This window comes from Mus musculus, chromosome 5 (assembly GCF_000001635.26).
Source record: "Mus musculus strain C57BL/6J chromosome 5, GRCm38.p6 C57BL/6J".
NCBI classification, from domain to species: Eukaryota; Metazoa; Chordata; class Mammalia; order Rodentia; family Muridae; genus Mus; species Mus musculus.
In genome coordinates, this window is record NC_000071.6 from 88,764,536 (window position 1) to 88,790,968 (window position 26,433).

The 26,433-nt window shown below is 41.3% G+C and overlaps 1 protein-coding gene across 1 annotated transcript; it reads left to right on the forward strand.

The window, feature by feature from the left end:
- Positions 1-477: 477 nt before the first annotated feature.
- Positions 478-18,742, forward strand: Dck (deoxycytidine kinase). The gene is made up of 7 exons (NM_007832.4): positions 478-811; positions 5,069-5,184; positions 8,095-8,288; positions 9,547-9,694; positions 12,322-12,437; positions 13,827-13,917; positions 16,685-18,742. Exons 1-7 carry the CDS (start codon positions 721-723, stop codon positions 16,709-16,711), a joined length of 783 nt encoding a protein of 260 aa, NP_031858.1. The 5' UTR covers positions 478-720; the 3' UTR covers positions 16,712-18,742.
- Positions 18,743-26,433: the final 7,691 nt, after the last annotated feature.

A 26,433-nucleotide genomic window follows, 5' to 3' on the forward strand; every position in this document is an offset into this window, starting at 1 on the left:
GGTGTTATGATGCCAGTTTCCAGTCTCACTTCTGGTCCCAGACTTTAAACCAGTAGCCACTCCCTCCCTTCCTTTCATTCTAGGCACTATCCTGTATGGTGGATGGTACTAGATCGCTGGTTAACGAAATAACTCTTAAGACAGTGACGGACAGCTACACGTTTTCTGTGAGAGACACCTACTGAGGCTCTTAGTTTGAAATTACTAGTTCTTACTTTTCTTCCCGGAAAAGTTCAAACCACGAAGCCTGACAGGATCCCAAAGGGCTGGTCCAGAAAAGCCTGACCCTACTCTTCCCTAGGCGCTTCGCTCAAGCTCCGCCCCTGCCCTCGAATGAGCTCATTGCGCAAGGCCCGCCCCCCGCCCTCCCACTGCTCATCCCGCAGGCCCCGCCCCCTCCGGCTCACAGCTCGTCGCGCACGGTCAGTCGCCCGGCTCTCTCAGGGTTCTCCTCACAAGCCCCGCCCCCTACCCTGCGCTCCTGGGACGCCCGGCCCGCCCGGAGGAACCACAGACATGCAGATCCCGCGAGGGCGAGGCGTATAGGGTGGGAGTCGGGGCCGTCAGGGCGGGTTCTCCACGGTCTGCCCAATCGCCTGCGCCTCCGCGCGCCAAAGTCAAAGTGCGGGTCCCGCCGGCGCGAGATTGACGCTGCAACCCGGAGCCGCCCGTGCCGCCGTGTCCCTGCAGGTTCCGCACCCGAGCCGTCTGGAGCTAGGCATGGCCACCCCACCTAAGAGGTTCTGCCCTTCTCCCTCGACCAGCTCCGAGGGGACCCGCATCAAGAAGATCTCCATCGAGGGGAACATCGGTAAGGTGTCCCCGGTGCGGTGCTGTGCTGGTGCCCCAGGATCCTTCCCTGCTGCCCTGCTCGCGCCGGCGCGGTGGCTCGTCTGGCCCGGCGCCAGCGGGGGCTTTGTGAGGCGCGCTCTGGACCAGTGTGCACCCTTTGTTGGGAACTGTTTTTTCTTGAGATGTAACTTAGGTATGCGAACCCCTTTTTAGGTGTGCTCTTCAGGTAGGCTTCACTGACTTGCGGTTTTACCGCAAAATTGAGACCGTTTTCATCATTTACATCCCCAGTTCCCTTTGCGCTTCTTTGTAGTCAGCTCTTTCTCCCTTCCCATCCCCTTACAAGCCCTGACCTGCTTCTGTTTTAATCCCTGCCAGTTTTGTTTTCCCATGATGTCCTAAACAAAACCAGAGTGTCTTGTTTTCTGTGTCTTGCTTAGTATACTAGAGTGCCTTTAAAACTCACCCATGCTGTTTATTTCTGCAGAACTTTATTTCTTGTTCTGTTTTTTTTTTTTTTTTTGAGACGGTCTCACTTTTGAGACCTGCCTGTCTTGGAACTCACAATGTTGGCCTTGAACTCTCTAGCGATTCGCCTGCCTCTGCCTCCTGTGTGCTGGAATTAAAAGAATACACCACCACGCCTGGCCCAGTGTAATACTTTAAAAAAAAAAAAAAAAAGAAAGTAATATTACAATGAGTGGTATATAGCACATCTTTGTTGTCACCATTTGGGTTGGCGTTTGTAGCAATCCCTAACACTACGCTACACATATGAGGAAAGCAGGTAATGAGTTTGATAGTGTGCAATGTTTTATTCCCTTTCCCACGTACAGGTAAGCACTGAGTTTTGGCTTAAAGACTCTTAGAGTTTCTGCCCTTAACCTTACTGGGGGAGCTACACTGTGCATGTCATTTTGCAAGGTGAGCTTGAATTGCCCATTCTTTTACATTTCCTACCACTGGGAACCAACCGACGCTTCCTGTTTTGGCACAGCTGTTAGGTTTGTGCCTGCAGGTTGAGTACTGACTATTCATGTATGCAGCGGATGTTTTCAGTTTTGCCACCTTCAAAGCACCATCTCTTTGAGAAAGAAGGTCAGCAGATGTAAGCTTCAAGAGAGCCGAGCTGAGACACAAAGAGGGCAAGTTTTCCTTGCTCCACACTTCTGTGGCCGAGATCCTCCTTTCTTATAAGTTCTTTGCGATGCCATGTTTATTAGTAAGAATCCTCAGGGCGTCTTAGTGGATGAAGATGACCATATGAATGATGGGAGAAAGTGTTCAGTAAAGTCATCTTCAGGGTAAATTCCAATGGACAGATCATAATGGATTATCTCCCTTCTCTCAAGCTCATGTAGGCAACATACATCTAGTCTTCCATCTCCTTTCCTTCGTACTGCTTTAATCTTCCCAGCACTGGAAAAAATTGTGAGTGGGCCGCTCCGTCTCCTGCTTCTCTGCATCCAGAGCTATCTTTCCACATACAGATTCAGTAGTGCCATCCATGCCTGCCATCCCTCTCTGACCCCCAACTGCACTGGAAAGATTAGGAAAGATTGCTTACTAGCAGTTAACAAGTTTCCCTTAAGCATCTAGATCTTTTCATTGACCAAAAAAAAAAAAAAAATTCTGAAGCTTTGGCAAGCACTAGGCATGCAGGTCAATTTGGGGAAGTGCCATTTAGATTAAGGCTTGTCACTGTATTGCTCTTGTATAGTTGTTTACATCACCTTATCTCATCTGTCAGGTCCAAATAACCTGTTACTGTAAAAATTACGCAATCTGCGAAGACTAGTTCGTAATTCTTAGGTTCTTCCTAAAATTTGAGGTTTGCTTGGTCATTTTTAGTTGCATAGTTACGTAACCTGTTGTCTCATGTTCTGGGTTGCAGAGCTATTCCCTAGGTTAGATTTGCGGAGGCTCATTTCAGTGTGTTCAGAATGACTTAGAATGGTGATGCACGTTCATCGTTAGGGACTCTGCTAGTTAACCGTGACTTTCTAGTTGTGGTTTGTGTTTTGTTTCAGACAGGGTTTCACTCTACAGTCCTGACTGGCCTGGAACTTGCTGTGTGTAGACCAGGCTGGCCCTCAGTCTCACAGAGTTTTTTTTCTACCTGCTTTTGGGTGCTTGGGATCAAAGCCTTGTATACCACCTCTCTAACTGCGCCTTGTAAAACTATTCATGGGTAGTGTTCTTTCACCTTCATAGAATATTAGTTCACTAGCTCTTTTTCCAGCTCTGAGCTCCCTCCAAAAAGTTAAGAAAGGAGCTGGCAGTGACTATTCGGGGACTGCAGCTGACTGTGTTATGATTGCTCAGCTTGAAGTAAAATTTAACATTTTTTAGTTTTAAAGTCTGACTGTGTGAAGTGGGCTTGATGTGTTAGCCTTAAGAGCGTTTAGAGTCTTGACTAGTTTGAGATACTTGAGTGTTTCTTGTGTACCCTGAGTGTCATGTTCTTTTTTTTTTTGCCTAGTCCACTGAGCCATGCTCATTTCAATCATTGATCTAGATGCAATACTCTCTCTAAACTGAAGCCCTCCCACACAGAGTTTTAGTCACCAGGGTTCTCTCCACCAACTCAGGAGCCACCCAGTTCACGATTACATTGATTTCTTCTCTGGTTTGTACTAAATACACTTTCATGTTGTGCTCCTCACCTGCCCTGTCGCAGCATGGACCTCCCTTCCCTCTGCTCTGGACATGAGTCTGCTATTTTTTATGAGACAGGGTTTCTCTGTGTAGCCCTGGCTGTCCTGGAACTCACTCTGTCAACCAGGCAGGTCTCCAACTCAGAAATCCGCCTGCCTCTGCCTCCCGAGTGCTGGGATTAAAGGCATGCACCACCACTGCCCAGCAAGTATACTTTTCAAGTCAAAGGTAGCTAGCTCTTTTGTGCCAACCTTAATAAGAAGTCCATTTTATAAAGAAGAGGACACTTGACAAATATATTGAAGCTATATAGTCGTGGGGTATATGTGTGTGTGTATTTGGTAAGAGGTAGAGGAAGAAAGAACATGATACCGGCCAGTAATGCCTTGTATAACCACATTTGGTGACTTCTGATAGATAGGGCGTGGTGCTCTTTAGAAGGACTGCTACGCCCTCTTAAGACACAAAGTCCAGACTCTCTGGTAGAAAACAGTGAGTATAGAATGTCCTGATTACACATAAGCTCTTTTTGTTCTGTTCTTCCCTAGACATCTCAGAAATTAGTGAGCAATCGGGAAAAGGAAAACATAACCTTTTCTTTTTTTAACGGTTTGGTAGAGAGCACAGAACCATAAAAGTGAGGCAGATTTCTACAGCTTTTACTCCTAGGAAGTGCTTTGCAAGACTTAAAATAATTTCTGTTAGCTATAGGGCTTATTAGGGTCCGATGACAATAGTTAACCAGCTCTTAAGCATTGGGTGCATCTTCACATTGGTTTTTATAGATATTTCTAATTGGTTTATTAACTATTATTATGATTTTATTTTATTTTTGTTTTTTTGAGGCAGAGTTACTCTGTAGCCCTGGTTGTCCTCGGAGTTACTCTGTAGACCGGGAGATCCACCTGCCTCTGCCTCCCAAATGCTGGGATCAAAGGCATGTGCCACCATGCCTGTCTTATTGGTACTTTTCGTTGTTGTTGTATTAGGGTCTCTAGCTTCCTTTTCCCTTCTTTTTAAAAATTTGGGTGTTATTTTGCAGGGGTAGGGAGGCACGGTCTTGCTCTATAGTTAGTGCAGGCTGGCTTAGCACTCACTATGTAGGCCAGTTTGAACTTCATCTCATAGCAATCCTGCTGCCTAAGCCTTCTAAGTTCTGGGGTTATGGTTATGTGTTGTTACACCCGTATTTTGTTTTTAGAGATAGTGTCTCTCACTAAGTAGTCCAGGCTGGCCTGGAGTTCAGGATCCTTTTACTTTAGCCTGCTGAGTGCTATTCAGAAGTATGGTCACTCCCAATGAGCTCATTAGACTAAAAGTAGAGCTTGTTAGTAGAAAGGATGGTCTTGAAAATACAGAAGCCTGGATGGACTGTGTTAAATTTGACCAGGCGTTTAATTCTGTTCTGTGCCTTAGGTAAATTAAAATAATAACAAATTTGTTCTGCACATTTGTCTAGAGACTGTCATTAAGTTTTAAAAAGATGAAAGAGAAAGGTCTCAGTGTTTCTGCGCATGTGTTCTTCAGTATTAATTAGTCTTGTAAAAACTGATGATGGTTGGTTATAGTTTGCTTTTTTAACAACTTTTCTTAATCTTGTCTTTCTCTTGTACAACAGCTGCTGGGAAGTCAACGTTTGTGAATATCCTAAAGCAAGCCTCTGAGGATTGGGAAGTGGTTCCCGAGCCTGTGGCCAGGTGGTGCAACGTGCAGAGCACTCAAGAGGAATTTGAGGTACGCAAGACATTTTAGGGGAGTACAGCAAAAACTCCTTGGGGCTGGAGCTGGCTCAGCAGGTAAGAGCACTGGCTGCTCTCTAGGACCCTTGGGGCAGCTCCTAACCAGCTACAGCTGCAGTTCCAGGGATTCTGATGCCCTCGTCTGGTCTCCATGGCCACCAAGGACACGTATGTGTACAGACATCCATTCAGGGGAAACATCTATACATTAAAAAAAAAAAGTTAAAATTCTATAGGTTAGAGAAGCAGTGTATTGTCTCTTGGACAGCCCTTCCCCCACCTTTCTAGTAATACTTTCAAGTCTAGTTGTATGTGCAAAGATTTAGTGAGCTGGGCATCTTAAGATTTATGTATTGTTATATATGAGTTTAAAAGGTTTTAAAAGTTTAAAAACGTGAAATGATTTTAAATTCTAATTACAGATTCAAGTTCTTGATCTTTACATTTTAGATGAAAACAAATAAGAAAACCCAAAGCTTCCAGTAACTGAATTTATTAATCCTTTGTCACGTGGAAACCCATTTATCTCTCATTTCTTTGTACCATACCATCGTTCTCCACAAAATCTCATTTTGAACGTGTTTTCGTTTTACTAACCCTTTTCAGTATGGCATTGCAAATAAGTGAATAAAACGAGTTAAATTCCGTTTTGTCATAGTGGAAGTGGGGTGTGTGATAATGATTGCTAGGAGTTTTTATTTCTGGAGAAATGAAATTGAAATTAGAGAAAAAGGAAGTTCATTCAGAAGTTGAAAAAAAAGCACAGCTATTAATGTGAGGGTTTCTGGGAATGACTGGGTATTAAAATGTAAGTCCTAGATGGAAGGAAAATCAGTAGCAAGAGACTCGGTACATAGCCTCGTGGGGTGTCTTAACCAGGGTTACTATTGCTATTTTCAAACACCATGCCCAGTAGCGGCTTGGGGAGGAACAGGCTTCTTTTGCTTGCACTTCCTCCTCACTTCCTGGTTCATCTAAGAAAATCAGGACAAGAAGGAAATCAGGGCAGGACAGGCGCTAATAGCAGAGCCCAGGCCAGGGATGGCCCCACCGATCAACCACTAATTAAGAAAGTGCCCTATAGGCTTGCCTACAGCCAGATCTAATGGAGGCTTTTTTCTAAACCGAGGTTCCCTCCTCTCAGATGACTGACTGTAGCTTGTGTAAAGTTGACATAAAACTAGTCCACACCGGGATATATGTAACTTTTTTGGATATAAGGTTTTTGATAACTAAAAATATTTCTCATACTTTTATTTGCAAAGCACAGTTAACTTTAGGCTGGGGGATGGGTAGCACAACTGTATCCTAATTTCTTTGAATTTCAGGTACTGAATTTTTTTTTTTTTTTTTTTGGTTTTTCGAGACAGGGTTTCTCTGTATAGCTCTGACTGTCCTGGAACTCACTCTGTAGACCAGGCTGGCCTCGAACTCAGAAATCCGCCTGCCTCTGCCTCCCGAATGCTGGGATTAAAGGCATGCGCCACCACCGCCCGGCTGAATTTTAAAGAGACTTCCCCATATAGAACCCATTTTCTTACATTTTTATGTATGTGTTGAAGGCCGTGGTCTTGGGTTCAGAAAGTGTGGGAAGCAGGGTTTTATGGCTGATGTGAAGCATGAAGCATTAAGTAGGTCATGGCTTCTCTGTATTTTTGGATATTATCTTTCCTCCTCATCCCCAGAGTTTACTAAACTCCAAAAAAAGTGGGGTTTTAAGGGCAGAGATGTAGCCCAATAGTAGGTCACCTCCCTAGCCTGCTCAAGGCCTTGGGTTTAAGCCCTAGCACCACAAAAATGAAATGGGTTTTATTTTTCTTGGAGCCTTTCTCCAAGTCATTCTTGATCTGATTTTTGTAGTTTTTTTTTTTTTTTAAGATTTATTTATTTATTTAATGTATATGAGTAAATTGTAGTTGTCTTCAGACACACCAGAAGAGGGCATCAGATCTCATTATAGATGGTTGTGAGCCACCATGTGGTTGCTGGGAATTGAACTCAGGACCTCTGGAAGAAGAGCAGTCAGTGCTCTAACTGCTGAGCCATCTCTCCAGCCCTGATTTTTGTAGTCATAATGTGAATTACCCAGTGTCTCAGTCTCAGCTCTTTTAGACTACTGTCAGCAGTGAGAAGTGGATTGTTTGGAGACCTACATGGCCAGTCCTCCGATAACAATAGCTTTTATTTTGTTTCTTGGAGGTTATAGAATTGGAAGGACTTGGTCATCAGTGCTTCTCTCTTTCATGCTCAGCGTCTTTTGTTCTAGTGGTTTGTTTGTTTGTTTTTTTCCTTGCCATTTAGTGGATGGAGTGTTCTGTGTTATCAGTAGGCTTCCACCAATGTCAGAAGAAGATGTGGTAAGCCAGAAGCTCATGTGGTTTCCTTCCTCATTCCTTAAATTCTGGTGAAATTGAGGGTGTTAGATTTTCTGGAATTGGAATTAAAGTTTTCTTTAATTTCTTTAACAGGTCTGTGTAGCCTTGGCTGTCCTGTGCAGGCTGGCCTTGAACTCAAGATCCACCTGCCTCTGCCTCTGGGATTAAAGACACGCTCTTCCACCACCTGGCTTCTAATTACATTTTTTTAGTCACCACATGGATACAGGGAACCAAACCTGTGTCCTCTGCAAGAAGAGCAAGTACTCTTAACCACAGAGCCGTCTTTCCAGCACTCCCCCTCCCCGCATTTCTCTTTGAACCTCTTAAAAAGTTAAAACAGATGAGCACAGTGGTACACGCCTTTAATCCCAGCATGGAGGCAGGGGTAGGTGGATGTCTGTGAGTTCCAGAACAGCTAGAGCAACGTAGTGAGACCTTGTCTCAGAAAACATAAAACAAAACAGTGAAAGTAACTCTATTGGCAATTATATTGGTGTTTGTTTGTTTCTTTTGACAATTTAAAATAGGAATTGACAACGTCTCAGAAGAGCGGTGGAAATGTTCTTCAAATGATGTATGAGAAACCTGAACGGTGGTCTTTCACCTTCCAGTCATATGCCTGTCTCAGCCGGATCCGAGCCCAGCTAGCCTCTCTCAATGGCAAGCTCAAAGATGCAGAGAAACCTGTATTATTTTTTGAAAGATCTGTGTATAGTGACAGGTATGCAAATGGCTTGTATTTGGCTCTTGGGAGTTTATAACTAGACATTTTCTTTTTTTCTCATTTCCTGGTAATCAAATTAGAGGCTGCGCTGGAGGTTTTAGATAGAAAATGACATTTAAAAATACCTTTAGCATTGAGTTGCTAATGACATTAGAGCAGGGACTAGAGAATCAGATGGTCATCTAATTTCCTTCCAACTCTTTAAAATCCTCATCTGTTATGATTATATCTGGATACTCCTAGACTCTTAACTAGAAAAAGGAGATAAAAATTAAACATGTCTAAAAGTGTTTTAGAATTACCTTTTTTTTTAAAAAAAGATTTATTTATTTCATTTATATGAGTACACTGTCACTGTCTTCAGACATACCAGAAGAGGGCACCAGATCCCATTACAGATGGTTGTGAGTCACCATGTGGTTGCTGGGAATTGAACTTAAGTCTTCTGGAAGAACAGTCAATGCTGAGCCACCTCTCTAGCCCGAATTAACCTTCTTATATTAGGAGCTTTTCACCTCCAAAACTATTTTAGAATTGGGGCTTATAAAGTTTTTGGTCTCAGGATCCCTTTCCTTTAATTGTTGAATGGTCTAAAAAATTTTGTCATTTGGTATGTTTACTATTAGAAATTAAGATTGAGAATCAAGCCGGGGTGGTGGTGCACATCTCTAATCTCAGCACTTGGGAGGCTCACTTTATCTCTATTAGTTTGAGGCCAGCCTGATCTACAGAGTGAGTGAGTTCCTGGAATAGTCCAGAGAGTAGTCCAGGGCTACACAGAGAACCTCTATCTGGAAAAACCCACAATAACAAAATGATTGAAAATCCGTATACAAATATTTTGTATTAACAGTTATAACTTTGATTAAAAAAAAAGTTTTAAAACAAAAATATACAGTGAGAAGAGCAGCATTGCCTTACATTTTGCAGCTCTTTAATGTCTGACTTAATAACTGTGGGCATTCAATCCATGCTTGTATATTTATGTATATGTGTATATGTGTTTTGATGAAGTATAGTAGTGTGTGAGGCAAGCCAGCGTCTCAGAACTGGAAGGAGCTCGGGGACCTCCAGGCATCCTTAGCCAGCATTTTGAGAGCTACTGGCAAAGAACACGCTTCTTGTACTTGGGAAGACCTTTCATGTGTGCTTTCTAAGTAAGGCTCACAGGGCCACAGGATTGAGAAGCGCATTTACCCCCTTTCCTGTGTCTGTGTTTGAAAGGATGTCCATGCTGACAGAGATTCTCTTTCAGGTACATTTTCGCTTCTAATTTGTACGAATCTGACTGCATGAATGAAACAGAGTGGACCATATATCAAGACTGGCACGACTGGATGAACAGCCAGTTTGGCCAAAGCCTTGAATTGGATGGAATAATCTATCTTCGAGCTACTCCCGAGGTAAGACCAATAAACATTTGCCTGTGTTGTTGAAATTTTAAAGTAATATCAGGAATCACAAGAGGGTTGTAGTAATAACAATTTAAAACCAACTTCTAACATGGAGAGATAGCTCAGTGGTTAAGAGAACTGACTGCTCTTGTAGAGGACCCACGTTCAATTCTCAGATTCCACACGGTGGCTCACAATTACCTGCAACTCCTGTTCCAGGGAATTTGACAACCTCTTCTCCACTCTGTGGGTACTACATACATGGGATGGCCAGATGTACATGCAACCGAACACTCATATACATAAAATGGACCTAGGCCTTCCCTACATATGTAGCAGATATGTAGCTTGGTCTTCATGTGGGTCCCAAACAACTGGAGTGGGAGTTATCCCAAAAGCTGCTGCCTGTGTGTGGGGGATATGTTCTTCTAGCTGGACTGCCTTGTCTGGCCTCAGTGGGAGAGGAAGTGCCTGGCCTCGAAGAGGCTTGAAGTGCCCGGGGCGGGCGGTGGTGGTGGTGGGGGACCTGCTCAGAGAAGGGGTGGTATGGAGGATTGTGGGAAGGTATGACGGGGGTGGGGTGGGGTGGGGTGGGGTGGGGTGGGGTGGGGCAGTGAGCTGGATATAAAATAAGTAAATAAATCAATAAACTAACCCTCTAGCTCCTCACCTGGAAGCTCAAAGCACTATAAGATTTCTCCACAAACTAGTTTGTTCTTCTCTGTTCTTCAACCATGCCTATTTTATTTTTTTGTCTTAATTCCTAACTTACTCAGATTCTCATATCCTATCAGAGCTAGAGTAAGAAACTCGCTGAAGCAACTTGTGAAACAGAGGCTTAATGAAATAAGGACTTTGAATAGGTGTTTCAGCTGTTGTTGGATTCTTAGGGCCAGTAGGTCTGAAGACACAATAGAAACAATAAATTAATACTTGCTTTGTGAATATCACAACTGTTGCGGTTCACTTAAAGAAACATTTTATGGTTACTTGTGACTTAGTTTAAGAGACACACTTGCAAAGAGACTTAGAGATCTTGTCATTTTCAGTGAGGGAGGTCTCCTGGAAATAACCCTTGTATTAAGTCAATTCTTACTCTATGTATGCATTACATAGTGAATCCAGAAAGGTCAGAATTTCGTATTTAAGTACTCTTATGTACATCCTTTCCCGCTTCCCTCTTCTCCTAACTTCTACCATGTCCTCACTTTCAAAATTCTTTATTATTGTCACACACACACACACACACACACACACACACACACACTGTAAACACAGCATGCTGACTCTTCGATGTTGTCTCTATGACTGTATGTAGGGCTGGCTGCTTGGGTTTGGACAGCCTGCCATGGGTTTTATCCCCGGAGAAGGCTGTTTCTCTGTGTCTCAGCATCTTGGTTTTTGAGACAAGGCCTCTGAACTGGAAGCTCCCTGGTTGACTAGAATGGTGGCCAGCCAGCCCTGAGGATGTGGCTGCTTTTAAATACCTTCTCCCAGATGTTTTGTGTTCTGGAGTGCTAACATTAGGTCTTCCTGCTTGTGTGGTTAACACTTAACTGATTGAACTGTATTCCCAGTCTCTCATTTATGATTTTTTTTTTTTGAGATAAGCTCCCCCTATGTAGTCCTGGCTGCCCTGGAACTCACTATGTAGGCCAGGCTAGCCTCCAAGTCATAGAGGTCTGCGTGTCTCTGCCTCCTGGCTGCTGGGATTAAAGGTGTGTGACACCATACCTGGCCCATTTATATCTTTTAATTAAAGATTATTAAAAAAGGATTCTTAGCAGACTGTGGCCTAGTTTATGTGCAGCTGTATCTCAGGAATGTTATTTGTTAGAGATCCATTTTTTTTCTTCCTTTCTGCATGGCTGGGGATTGAACCCCTGGGACCTTATATGTACTACAGAGCACAGTATGGAGGATCTTATACCGGAGTGACTGTGAGCTCTCACCAAGTGTATGACATTTCATTTGTTTGTATACTGTTAGAGAAAAAGGATTTAGAACACCATGATCTAATGTGGCTATTTAACTTTATGATTATTAAAATTATAATGTAAAGTTTGAAAGTTCTGTTCCTCGGTCACCAAATATTTCACCACATAGCCGTGTTTCAAGTGCTGAAAAGCCATAGTGGCTGGTGCCACCTTGCTTGGTAATACAATAAAGGACAGGTATAAAGCACCCTGTGTTCTTTTAGGCCATGGCAGTTTAGAGCTTTCACCCAGTGATGAGCCACTCTTAGAGGGATGGAACACAGAGAAACACAGACATAAACACGCGTGCTTAGCACTCAATTAGGATGGATGGATTGACACACTTTAAGTTACTCTCTAAAACAAAAATAAGGTAAATATCTAATGAACTATTAACTCTCCCCCACATTCTTTTATCATATTTAAATTAGTTCAGTGTATTTTGTGTGTGTTTACTGATTTTTTTGCTTACTTTAGAACTATCATCTGGCTAAAATAACTACTGATAGGGAAAAATTAAGTATTTCAGTTTTTGTTTTTTTTTTTTTTAAGAAGAAATAAATACAGGTTTTTGGCTAATGGAAAAGATACCAGATAACATTTTTTAACGGCAGCAGACACAACTAGTTACTCGGCTTTTTTCTTATGTCTTGCTTTTAGAAATGCTTAAACAGAATATACCTACGGGGAAGAAATGAAGAACAAGGCATTCCTCTTGAATATTTAGAGAAACTTCACTATAAACATGAAAGCTGGCTCCTTCATCGGACTCTGAAGTAAGACTCTCTGCTGCTGGTTGCTGCTCACTGTACTTCTCTAGCACAGTTTAGTCTAGACGAGTAGCAACGTGGGCAAGTGTTTTTATGGATGGATTTGCTCATTTTCCCAAGGCACTTTTTGAAGACTTTGTCTTCTAATAGTACTTAGGCTTTAGATGATAAAGTAAGACTATGTCTGTGTACGTTGATACATTGAGAAATAATTTAAGGTGGCATAGCCTGAGGTTACATACTGTTTTGAGTATTATACTTTTAGTTAATACATTATTAGTCTTCATCTAAAAGTATTAAATGTGAAGTTCAGAAAGAATTCATAACTTTAAGATTGTTTGCTAAGCTGATTGTACCAGTCTGTAGTCTGTTTTCTGGGAGGCCAGGAGCTTGAGGCCTATGTCCTTATGTGGTCCTTCTGTCCCACTTTTCTTGGCGTATCTAGGAAGTGCTCTGTAGTCATTAGTAACTGTCACAATACAACAACAGTGCTTATCACGAAGCATCCCTTGCTTTAGCAGTGGCTATGAAATGTTAGAGTAGGGAGAGCAGCCTTATGCCAGAGAGACATCGCACTGTGCTTTGAGCAGAAAAGGGAAAATGCTTAACACGAGGAGAGGAAAATGCAGGGTTCTTTTTGTATGTTGGTTTGGTTTGGTTTGGTTTTTCGAGTCAGGGTTTCTCCATAAAGCCTTGGCTGTCCTGGAACTTACTTTGTAGACCAGGCTGGACCACCGCCTGGCTAGGAAAAGGCAGTTTTAATTAAGGTAGAAAGAACATTGAATTTGTATATGTATGTATATGTAAGAAAAAAACCCAGTGTATATGAAGTGTGTGTTACCCATGATTTTAGTCTTACTGGAGATCTGGGAAGGCATCCCGCATGGCCAAGGGGAGCTACTGGGATATATTGTAAGCTCATGTTTTCAGTCATACTTGAGAACACGTACACAGCAGCCTGACGAATGGCATGAACTCTGCCCGAGTCAGCTCCTAGGCAGTGTGTAACTGACTGCATAGCCCCTGAGGCTCTGAATGGCTTTTCTGGGTTTAGTTTTCTTCTGTTTTTTTGGTAGTATTGGGAATGGAGCCCACTGCTTTGGACATGCTAGGTAGGGAACTGCTCTTCAACTAAACGATACCGGTAGCTTCCTCATCTTTGAAACATAAAACCTCTTTCTTACTTTTTTGCTTTGAGAAATGATGTGTCATAATGCCTAGTTTTATCTCTTCTGTAACTAAGATTATTGTACGTGTAATGGTAAAGCCAGCTGCATCACTACGGATGACGTTAGTATAAGATGATTGACAATATTCTGAGTTTCGAATAGTAGGAGTTTTTCATCTTTTTTCTTGATTTAGTGATTTCCTGATCTTTTTCATCTTTCTAAACAGAACCAGCTTTGATTATCTGCAAGAGGTGCCCGTCCTCACACTGGATGTTAATGAAGACTTTAAAGACAAACACGAAAGCCTGGTTGAAAAGGTGGGCTTAAAAAAAGACAAGTATGTGTCTTGTCTTGTCCAGGACAATCCTATTGACCTGTGAAAACAGCTTCTTTCAGGAAAGCTTCTATAAAATCACATTGAGAGGACTGGGGGTGTAGCTTGTGGTCAGAGTACAGGCCCTGGGTTGAGCCCCAAGATCTCTCTCTCTATCTTTCTTTCTTTCTTTCTTTCTTTCTTTCTTTCTTTCTTTCTTTCTTTCTTTCTTTCTTTCTTTCTTTCTTTCTTTCTTCCTTCCTTCCTTCCTTCCTTCCTTCCTTCCTTCCTTCCTTCCTTTCTTTCTTTCTTTCTTTCTTTCTTTCTTTCTCTCTCTCTCTCTCTCTCTCTCTCTCTCTCACACACACACACACACACACACACACACACACACACACACACGAACCAAAGAAAAGAAAGGGGAAATTACATTAAGAAATTTAAAATTTGTAGGAAATTTTAGATTGTTTAGTTTGAGTCCTGGCTTTGGCCTGAGCTAAAATAGCTTTAGCTGTTTTTCTGGAAGACAGAAGTAACTGTAGCAATCTGCCTTTTCTCCTTCTTTCTCTCTTTTTCCTTCACGACTCACTAACATGTAGACATTTTCATATAAATTGCTTCGAAAACTAGTTTATCTTTTTCAAGGAACTCAGTGTGGAAGGGTACTTTAAATTGTAGGATATCAGTTTCACTCATTTTCAGAAATTTTGGAAATTAGGCATTGCTACTTTAAGTCTTTGTTGGAGACCATGTTAAGGATGAATTTACCTTATTCTAATTATTGAGTCGTTGTATTAACAAAGGTTAACTGAATCCTCAGAGAGTTGGGAATTGATCATTATCTGTGAATAATGTCATTTATAAAGGAGAGACTTACTGATGAACTTTAAGGTGGTAATAAGAATTGTATAATAAATATCCTTATCCACATTAATTAATTTATTGATTTTGTGTTTAAAGAAAACTACATATTTAGTTTTGAAAGAAACTTAGAGGCTATTTTTGTTGTAGCTATTTGTTTGTTTGTTTCTCTCATGAACTGTCTGGCTGTTTGCTATAAAGAAATCTTGACTGTATCTCAAAAAACTGACAGCCTCACTATCTAAAATCCTTTATCTATATGATTGGTTCCCCATCATATAAAATAATACATATGTGGAAAATTCAAGTGACTGACTTACTATTCATGATATTAAAACATAAGGTAGAATTAACATATGGTACTATTAAAATAAAAATAATAGCAGTTGTGAAAACACCAAGTATCAATTTAACCGAACCTGTAAAACCATTTTCTTAATTTTATTAGTTTAAAAATTTCAAAAAAGATTTATTTATTTCTCATCTGTAAATTAATGTATTGCCTTTCTGTATGTCTGAATATTAGAAGAGGACATTGGGTTTCATGGGACCATAGTTATAGATGGTTGTGAGCTGCCGTGTGGGTGTGGGAATTGAATCCAGGACCTTTGGAAAAGCAGCTGTTAACCACTGAGCAATCCTTCTAGTCCCTATTAAAATTTACTTTACTTTTTTTTTTTTTCCCCTCCGGTTTTCTGAGACAGGGTTTCTCTGTGTAGCCCTGGCTGTCCTGGAACTCACTTTGTAGACCAGGCTGGCCTCGAACTCAGAAATCCACCTGCCTCTGCCTCCCAAGTGATGGGATTAAAGGTGTGTGCCACCACTGCCCAGCGTTTCATTTACTTTTTAATGTGTGTGTGTGCAAGTATATAAGTACAGCACATGTATGTAGTTCTCCAGGATGCCAGGAGAAGATGTTAGATGCCCTGGAGTTCCAGGAGTTACAGGTGGTTGTGAACTGTCTGTCAGACGGGTACTGAGGATCAAACCTGGGTCTCCTGCAGAATCAGCAAGTTCTCTTAGAACGCCAAGTCATCGCTCCAGCACCACACTGCTTAGCTTTCAGTAAACACTACTTTCTTAGACCTGGAATCATTTCATACTATTCTTTTTAAAGTTAGTAATCCTGGACTCTAGAGGAGCATTTTTATAAGGCACCACCCTTTACCTTCTAAGGAGAATTTATAGCCTAGAGCGGAGAATGAGAGTCATGCATTTAGTCTTTATCTGCTGGCTAGGTTTACTCAGAATGCAGTAAGTTTTGCTTTGTCTATGGACTAACATTCCAGAAATTTATGCCTTGGGGCTAGAGAGATACCTCAGTAGTTTAGAGTTGGATTCCCAGCACCTGGGTGCTGACTTAGAGCTGGCTGTAACTCCTGTTTCAGGGAATCAGACACCCTCTTCTAGGTTCTCCTGGCCCCAGGCATGTATGTAAAACATATACATGCAAACGAAATATTCTCACATAAATACAAAATAAAATAAATTATGCCTTAGTACTGCAGATTTAAATGTTTGAATTGCAAAGGTGTTTAATATCTCATAAGTATCATTATTAAAGCTGTATATATCATAGATTTGTTATTTATTAAACTGTACATATGTACATATACATATAGACTATAAAACTAGTGTTACAGGTCTTTTAGAATTGTATCAATCTTTTTAAAATTACATCAGCCTTAATGTACATATACATATAGACCATAAAACTAGTGTTACAGGTCTTTTAGAATTGTAGCAGTCTTTTAAAACTTAAATGTAAATTAACAATTTTAGGTTATTCAACCTACTACTGAAATACTTAGTATTTATATAGTTGGGGTATTCAGCTCTTCTGTACTCTTAATTGAAGATGAATATTAGATATGAAATTAACTGAATGAATTGTTTTTTTTTTCCTTCAGGTCAAAGAATTTCTGAGTACTTTGTGATTGTACAGGAGCCAGCGGCAATAGAACGTTTCCGGATACTTCCTGCAGTTTTGTGTACTGCCATTGCTTGATATTCATACAAAAGTCTTTACAAGTGTCAAGTTTTTAAACCAGTTTTGTTTTAAGGAAAGCCCTTTTCTTTATGTATACATATATATATAGTTTATTTAATATTTGCAATCATATGTAAAACTTGTGTCCCTCCCGGTCTTCCTTCCACAGTTTTAAATAAACCAGGTGTGAATCTCTTACAGCAGGGAGTCTGGAGGTAGATTTTTCTTAGCATCAGGGCAGTGAGTGGATAAACTGTTCTAACAGGCCAGCCTTCTCTGCCTTCTCACTTGTCATCCTGAGTGGGTTAACATGTTTTCATTGTGTCTTTGCTTCAGAGGTTGACCAATTTCGTCCCGGGACACTTGACCATTCCGTGTAGAGGATGTGTGTCTTCTGTGAGTTGGTATACTTAGGACAGGCTGAGAAGTGGGGAGTCCCTGGGAGAGGGATGCTGAAGTGTTTGCTTGGTTTCCTTCCTGGTCCCTTTGGTAGTGTTGGAGATTGAAGCCAGGGTCTCTCGAGCTGGGGAACCTCTACAGAACTGTCCCCAGCCCTTTTGTTCTAATCAAGTGCCTCTCCTGCTCTACTTAGTGTTGATAAGACCATGTTAGCGTCACCACAGTAATGTTTACTACTGTGTCCGTGCTGTGTTTGTAGAGGAGGAGGCTAAACTCTTCCCAGTTTGGTAATGGTATAATTACTTCATAAATCTTTTCATCTTTAATCTGTCTGGGATAAGAACTCTGTATTTATGTGAAATTTTGGACCAGAAGAAATCTTTAAGAGGTAGCTAAGAAGTTTATTACATGAGTATAAAGCTTCATTAAGATAGCTACTGCTTTTCTCGGACTACTGCAGTTAAAATGCTTGTTTATGTTTCTTTTTTTAAGACAGGGTCTCTCTACATACCCCTAGCTGTCCTGGAACTCACCATGTAGGCCATTCTGGCCTGGCCTTGAACTCACAGAGATCCACCCACCTCTGCCTCCCTCCCCACTCCCACTGCTCAGATAAGGTGTGCAGCATCACGCCTGACTCGGAGGTTTTTGAAATCACTTGAAGTGCAAGTACAGATTTTTCCATTTTTCTTTTAGTTTCCTAACTAAATTTCTTTTAGTTTTCATGTAAAATGAGGATAGAACATGCCAAGGTTTTCCATTTTTCCCCATGGGCCCTGAGTTGATAATGAGTGGTCTCTCTTTAGCTTTGTATGAGGTGAGACACTGAGAAGCCTAGGCGGGCTGTTCAGCCCCGCCCAGCCCCGCCTCCATCACCTGGCAGACACTCTCCCTTTTCTGTCTGAAGTTAGAAGGCAGTCTGCTGACTTGGGATTTAAGTCACATTTCTGCTGAGAGTGCTGTGGTCACACTGTGCTTCATAGTTTGCTTGCTTTGTAGAATGTTTCTTAACGTTTTTGTAGTTAAATACAAATTCCTGATAAAACATTTTTTCATTGCATATATTGTATCATGGGAATGTTACAATTTTGTTGAACTAGGAAATAAAATTAACAAATACCAGGAGGCTCAAAGCCCCCATTAATAATGCCCGTTTCTCTAGACAGCTTTCATATTTAGTTGTAAAGTAAGCTTATATATAATTAACAACGTTTTGTTTTTTAATTATTGTTTTTTGTCTGCTGTTGTTTTTAAAGTTAAAATGTATATTGTTTTTACCAAGTAGTTGACCTTTCTAATTCATATTAGGAAAAATGTATAATTTCTTGAAACAAAGAATTACATTTGTTTTGAAACTATAATTATTCTTTCTAAAATATTACCTTTTATTTTTGGTTTCTTATTCAAAGATGATAATTGAGTGGATTAGCACGGATCTTTGAAAAGATGATTGAATTTCAAGTCTGTAATAACCATAGCTTGTTTTGTGATATTGTTTTTTTGTTGTTGTTGTTGTTTGATATAAATAAATTTACGAACTTAAATATATATGTCAATAAATGAATTTAAATTTCTTGAACCTTTCTGAGACTTTAAAATTTTCTGAAGCAGGAGTCATCTGGTTATTTATCTTCTTGGAATGTCCGGACTTTGCATTTTCCAGTTAAGTCTGTGATCCATTTTCATTGTTGTGAGATATCAGGTTTGTTGTGGATTGGTGTGTGCACATGGCCTGTGTGCCTGCTCCAGCCCCGACTTTGCTCAGCTTTCGGGAGAGAACTGACTCTGCAAGCCTTTCCCTAGACCCTGGCTGTTGTATTTACCTAGTCTTGCCAACACTGCTGACTGTTCCTGGTAGCTTTGCAGTAATCCAGGTGACTAATGCTTACAAGGCTTGGCTTTGCGCTAGGCTGGCCTGGAACTCAGTCCTGCTCCAGAGTCCTTGGGGCTGGGCTACAGCTGTGCACCACCGTGGTTAGCTTCTTTTCAGTGTTGAGTTGGGCAATGCTCAGACCTTTCGTTCCCTATGACAGCATTAGAATCAGTTTGCCAGGAGCCGCAGAAGACCCAGCTGACGGTATTCACTGGCATTTTGTCGGGTCTATAGAACAAGCCGGGACGCTCCAACATTTGGATACTCGAAGAGTTTTGTTTTGCTGTCAGTGAACATTGAATATCGTTTCATTTATTTACTTCACTGACGTCTTCAAAGGTGTGTCCTTTTTTTCCATATAGATCATGCAGATCTTGTATGCATTTTTGTTTTATGCCTAAGTGGTAATGCATTTCGTGTTACTAACTTTACATCCTGCAAAATTCTGTATTCTAGATTCTTGTTTCTGTTGTTTTTCTGTCCGAGTGATCTTGCTGTGGACAGAGACTTTTTTCTGTCATTCCTTCCAACGAAGGTACCTTTTCTTTTTGTATTAGTACATTAGGTAGGACTTTGAGAGAGATGTTGAAAACAAACCATGGTACGAGGAGATCGTCGAGCCTTGTTCCCGATCCTACCAAGTAAGCTGTAGTTTCTTCCCACTAATGCAATATTAATTGTTGCAGCTTTAAAAAAAGGAAGGAAATTAATTTGTGGTAGCCTGTATAAACCTAGAGGACACTTTACTTAGTGAAATAATTTAGTTACAAAAGGATAGATACTATATGATCTTTATACAGAGTCTAAAACATCCTGGGTGGCCAATTGTGATCACTTGAGAATAAGAAGATGCTAGTCAAACGGTACAAAGTTTGGTTAGGAGGAACAAGTTTTGTGAGATGGGTCACAACATGGTGACTATGGTTAGTAATGTGTTCTTTTTATTTATTTACTTATTTAGATATATAAGTACACTGTCGCTGTCCTCAGACACACCAGAAGAGGGCATCGTGTCTCATTTCAGATGGTTGTGAGCCACCATGTGGTTGCTGGGAATTGAACTCAGGACCTCTGGAAGAACAGTCAGTACTCTTAACTACTGAGCCATCTCTACAACCCCAATATTCTTTAAAAAAAATCTTTTTATAAGTTTATTTTCTCATAGATTCCATCCTGACACAGTTTCCTCCACACCCCCCCTCCCCCCGGGCCTCACCTCCTCCATCTTTTTTTAGAATTTTATTTATTTTTGTTGTTTTTGAATGTGTATGTGCGTAACTGAATATATTTTAGTGTTCCACGTGCATGTAGGTTTCCTAGAAGACCAGAAGAGGGCATCTGATCCCCTGGAACTGGAGTTAGAGGCAGTTGTGAGCTGCCAGATGTGCTGGCTGCTGGGTCCTCTGGGAGAGTGACACCTGCCAAGTCATTTCTCCAAGCTCCAATAATGTATTTTTAAATACTAAGTAAGTTGTAAGCATCCTCAACCACCAGACATGATATTTGAGATCATAATTAGCTAGCTTTAACCATGTTACATATCATGACAAAAATTACACTTCAGAATTATATATAAAAACTTATATAAACTTTAGTAGTTTCCTTTCTATTGCTGTGATAAAATTACCCAGACAAAAAGCAGCTTAGGGGAGGACGTGTTTATTTTGGCTCACAATTAAGATTCTAGTCTCTGCAGTAAAGACAGCACCAAGAGCTTGAGACAGCTGGTCCCATCATGTCCACAGACCTAGAGATGGGACCACTCTTTGTTCCTACTTTGCTTGCTGCCTGGGCAGAGGAAGGCTGTCCTGTGAGATTTTATAATCAAATGCCTCAAGTGTGGAAGGACAGAAGAATTTTCTGTCTCCCAGTACTAAAAGTCTCCCTATTTTCATTTACTAAGGGAGTGACTAGCCCAACGAGCAGTGTGAACCCAGGAGACTGGGCGTAATGTGACGCAGACTCAGGCTGTAGTAGTTACTTTTGTGTCACTGTGACCAAATGCTTATTTCTCAGTGTCAGAGAGTCCAGGCCATGGTCATTTGGTTCCTGGGCAGAACATTGTGTGTGTGGCAGAGGAGAGCTATTTACGGCTAACCACAAACCTGTGGGTGTTACAAGAAGGGCCACAGATAATATACAAGGCCCCATTCCCAGAGACCTTTCTTTAGCCAGATCCCACATTCTAACGTTTACATAATCTCCCAAAGAATGAGTAAGACCTCACTCTCTGTTCCCAGGCTGGCCTGGAACTCGGAGATCTTCACACCCTGAGTTCTGGGATTGAAGGTGTGTTCCACCAAGCCTTGATAGGACCAAGCATGAATTTGTGGGAGTACATTTCAGATTCAAAAGAACATCCTTAGACCCCGAAGACTCAGGACTGCTTAATATGGAAAGCCTAAGCAATCGGAAACTAGCAAGAATGAAAGGTAATCATCGCCCCCAAAAGCCAAGCCCAGGGCCAGACGGATTCAGTTTTGAATTTTACCAGATGGATAAAGAATTAACAAATGCTGACACTCTGAAAACTGTTTCGTAAAACGCAAAGGGAACGCTTCTAAGGTCTCTCAATGGAACCAATACTTCCCTGATACCCAAACCAGGTAACACAACGAGGTGGGACAAGGAAAACATTGCTGGTGACCAGTTTCCTTAGCAAATATAAATAGCTATAGTCACAGGGACTGTGGTATGGACATAAAAACAGACACATGGACTGATAGGAAGAGAAAAGACCCAGAGATAGCTCACAGATGAAATGACTTTCACATGATCAAGAACCTTCTGAAGCCAACCTCTTCAACAAAGGATGCTTGAAAATGTGGACATTCACATGTAGAAGGCTTAGATCCCCGTCCCTCCCCCTGAACAAAATCTACTCAAAGTAATTAAAAACCCTTAATGAAACGCGGAAACTACTCATAGAAACAGGCACAACATTTCAAGATACAGATTATGAGTTGTTTTTGAGGCAGTGTCTGCTATGTAGACCGGGCTGGTCTCAAACTCAGTCTTCTTGCTTTAGCTTACGAAATGTTGAGATAGATTCCAGGAGATGAGTGTCATCGTGCATAGAGAGGCTATGGTCTGAAAGGGACAGTGCACCAGAATGTAACAAAGTTGACAAACATGATGAAATTAAACTGAAAGGCTGCTGCATAGAAGAGACATTACCAGAGCGCATGTGGCCTGTAGCATGGGAGATCGTTCCCAGCTGTTCTGACGTGAGAGTAATAGAATATACAGACTTAAAACTAAATACCTAAGGAACAAAGATTTTAATCATTAACGAGCAGCTGCATGGAGCACAGTTCTCAAGGTATGTAAATGGGGGCTGCAAAGATGGCTCACCAGCTAACAGTACTCGCTGTTGGACTTGGGTTTGACTCTTAGAACCCACGTGGTAGCTCATGGCTGGCTGTACTTCTGGTTCCAGGAACTTGACCTCCCCTTTTTGGCCTCAGTGTTTACAGGTGTGTGCATGTGTGAGCGCACACACACACATACAAACACACAAGCAAAATACCCATACACAAAAGATGTTTTTTAAGTGCAAATAGCCAATAAATACAAATAATCAATTTCCTTAACATAAAGGAAAAACTTAAAACTACTCTGAGATTCCATTTCACCCCAGTCTGTAGTAGCAGACAAGAAAGGTGGATCAGAATGGTGTAGGTTGGAGAAAACATACTGTTAGAATGTTCAGCTACTCCAGAAATCAGTGTAGGGGTCCTCAATACATTAGGAATAGAACTACCATCTGTTATTCTACTCCTGGCTGTCTACCCAAACGTCTTAAGTCAGGTACAATAGTGATGCTTGTACATGCACCTACCCTGCCCATCAATGGATGAGTAAATGTCATACAATAGAATTTTAGCGGTAAGGAAGACTCAGTCATTTGCTGGAAAATGGGTGGGACTATAGACCATCATACTAAGCAAAGTATGCCAGACTCAGACAACACATGTTTTCTCTCATGCAGCTGGTTGATGAGCAACAACTAAAGATGTTAAATTAGACTCTTGGATGGGGAGCGCTGGAGTGAATCTTCTTGGAATATGCTGCATCCATGGATGAGAGTGTCATGATGAAACTGTTATTTTGTACAAACACCAATAAGAGCAAAAAACAGACCCTGTCATGTCCTGTTACATTCGCATTTATTTGATCCACACCAGCAGTTGTTACATTAGCTTTAATACATTGAACATTACAAAAGTAGCAGGCGTGTGCGCGCGCGCGCGCACACACACACACACACACACACACACACACACACACACACACACGGCTTCCAAGACAACAATGTAACCTACAAATGTTGGCATTGCTTTTTACTGTCTTGCAGCTATGGATTCCAGTGTCTTTATCTAAAGTAGGGTCATATAGGAATTAAGATACAGTACTTGCCTCACGTGTGCAAGTCACTATGTTTAATCCTCAGTACCACAATAAATAAATAACAGCCCATAAAACAGACAGTTTAAAAGTGTAATATAACACTCCTCCATTGTTGGTGGGATTGCAGGCTTGTACAACCACTCTGGAAATCAGTCTGGAGGTTCCTCAGAAAATTGGACATAGTACTACCGGAGGATCCAGCAATACCTCTCTTGGGCATATATCCAGAAGATATCCCAACCGGTAAGAAGGACACATGCTTCACTATGTTCATAGCAGCCTTATTTATAATAGCCAGAAGCTGGAAAGAACCCAGATGCCCCTCAACAGAGGAATGGATACATAAAATGTGGTACATTTACACAATGGAGTACTACTCAGTTATTAAAAAGAATGAATTTATGAAATTCCTAGCCAAATGGATGGACCTGGAGGGCATCATCCTGAGTGAGGTAACACATTCACAAAGGAACTCACACAATATGTACTCACTGATAAGGGGATATTAGCCCAAGACCTAGGATACCCAAGATATAAGATACAATTTGCTAAACACATGAAACTCAAGAAGAATGAAGACTGAAGTGTGGACACTATGTTCCCTCCTTAGAATTGGGAACAAAACACCCATGGAAGGAGTTACAGAGACAAAGTTTGGAGCTGAAACGAAAGGATGGACCATCTAGAGACTGCCATATCCAGGGATCCACCCCATAATCAGCTTCCAATCGCTGACACCATTGCATACACTAGCAAGATTTTGTTGAAAGGACCCAGATGTAGCTGTCTCTTGTGAGACTATGCCAGGGCCTAGCAAACACAGAAGTGGATGCTCACAGTCAGCTATTGGATGGATCACAGGGCTCCCAATGGAGGAGCTAGAGAAAGTACCCAAGGAGCTAAAGGGATCTGCAACCCTATAGGTGGAACAACATTATGAACTAACCAGTACCCCGGAGCTCTTGACTCTAGCTGCATATGTATCAAAAGATAGCCTAGTCGGCCATCACTGGAAAGAGAGGCCCAATTGGACACGCAAACTGTATATGCCCCAGTACAGGGGAAAGCCAGGGCCAAAAAAATGGGAATGGGTGGGTAGGGAAGTGGGGGCGGAGGGTATGGGGGACTTTTGGGATAGCATTGGAAATGTAATTGAGGAAAATATGTAATAAAAAATATTAAAAAAAGTGTAATATATATGTCAGTTATTAAACGGTGCTCAGTGGCAGAGTGGCACACAGCTATCATCCTATGCACTTGGGAGGCAGTGGAAGACTGGCCGATAAAAACTTGAGGCTAATGATCTAGATAGTTCCAGACCGACTAGGGTTATGTCTCGAGACCCTGTCAGAAAAGGAGCAAGATGAACATGCAAAGTAAGCATTATTATCAGCATCTTTATTTCCTCTTATTTAACATGCTGACTGTTGGAAACATGGAAAATGAGTGATTCTGTGCAGTAGTAAAAAGGAATGAGCTGGGTGTAATCCAGTCACTTTGAATGGATCGTGAGTTCAAAGTCAGCCTGAGCTGTATTGTGAGCCCCTGCCTCAGGACAGAAGCCTGAGTAAAGCGGAGCTGCAGCAAGACCCCTCCTGTGCTTTTAAGTGGATGCAGTGTGGATGCTGTTCCTCCCTCCCCTCCTAAGTGTGCAGCGAGCTAAGCTATTGTCTGCTTACATCTGAAGAGCAGGATTGTTACGGAGGGTGAGATATTTGGGAAGATGTCTTAAGTAATTCATTCCCCATTCGATTTCCTCATTAACAAGTATGTATTAAGCTTCTCCTATATGCTGGGGCTGATAAAGGAGAAACATATTAGCAACTACTCTCCCTTTGGATGAATTTTAAAATTATTAAGGGATATTAGTTCATAATTTACTTTTATTATTTGAATAGTGTTGAATATAAATCTTTGTATCTTAATATTGTAAAAAAATTAGAGTTCTTCCTTTGTGAATGTAAACCTTTTTGCTAAAACGGTAAGTGTCGATGGATTGTTTATAGGTCATAAGAATTAGAGAAAACTGGGAAGCATTTTCAGCTTCATAGTCTTACCATTAAGAAACTGTCTTACATGGGGATGTAGATGGGATTAATAGGAAATGAGTTTTGCTCATTCCCAACATGGTGTGTGTGTGTGTGTGTGTATTCAAGTGTATGCTTGTGTTTGGGTGACAGCCAGAGGACAACTACTTTGGGTGTCACCCTCAGGAAAGCCACCCACTAATTAGATAATGCCCTCTTCTGGTGTGTCTGAAGACATAGACACTGTACTCACATATATAAAATAAATAAATCTTTGATACACACACACACACATATATGTAAATTTATATGCCAAGTGTTGGACTAGTACCTAGTTAAAAAAAAAAACATTGATAGACATAAAAAGGAGATTTAGGCTCCAGTGTAACAGTGGGTGACCCTTTTTTTTTTTTTAAGCTTTTCACTCATTCATTAATTTATTCACTTTACATCCCAGTATCAGCCTCCCAGTGCCTCCCTCACACAGCTTCTACCCGTACTCCCCTGAGAAGGGGAGGCTCCCCTGGATATTCCCCCACCTTAGTCACTGCAGGGCTAGGCACATCCTCTCACAGTGACTTTTAATACCAAGAATAACTGAATAATTGGAGAAAACAGCCCAAATTCATGTGAGACTTCACAGAATTCACAAATTCACAGAAGACTTCAAATAGCCAAAGAAACCTAAGCAAAGCCGTATTGGAAGCAAAATAAGACAAGGAAAACACTTCAGGATATCGGCACGGGTAGAGTTTCTGGGTAAGACCTCAGAAGTAGAGAAAACAAGAACCGGCACCCAGAATTACATCACAGTTCTCCCCAGAAAGCAGATGTGTCACTGGCCGCAAGCTTGAGGCTTCAAAAGAAGCTCTCTACCTACTGCTTGCCATCTGAAATGTGAGCTCTCAGACATTCCTGACGCTGTGCTTCCTCCTTGGCATTCTGGATTCTAGCCCTCTG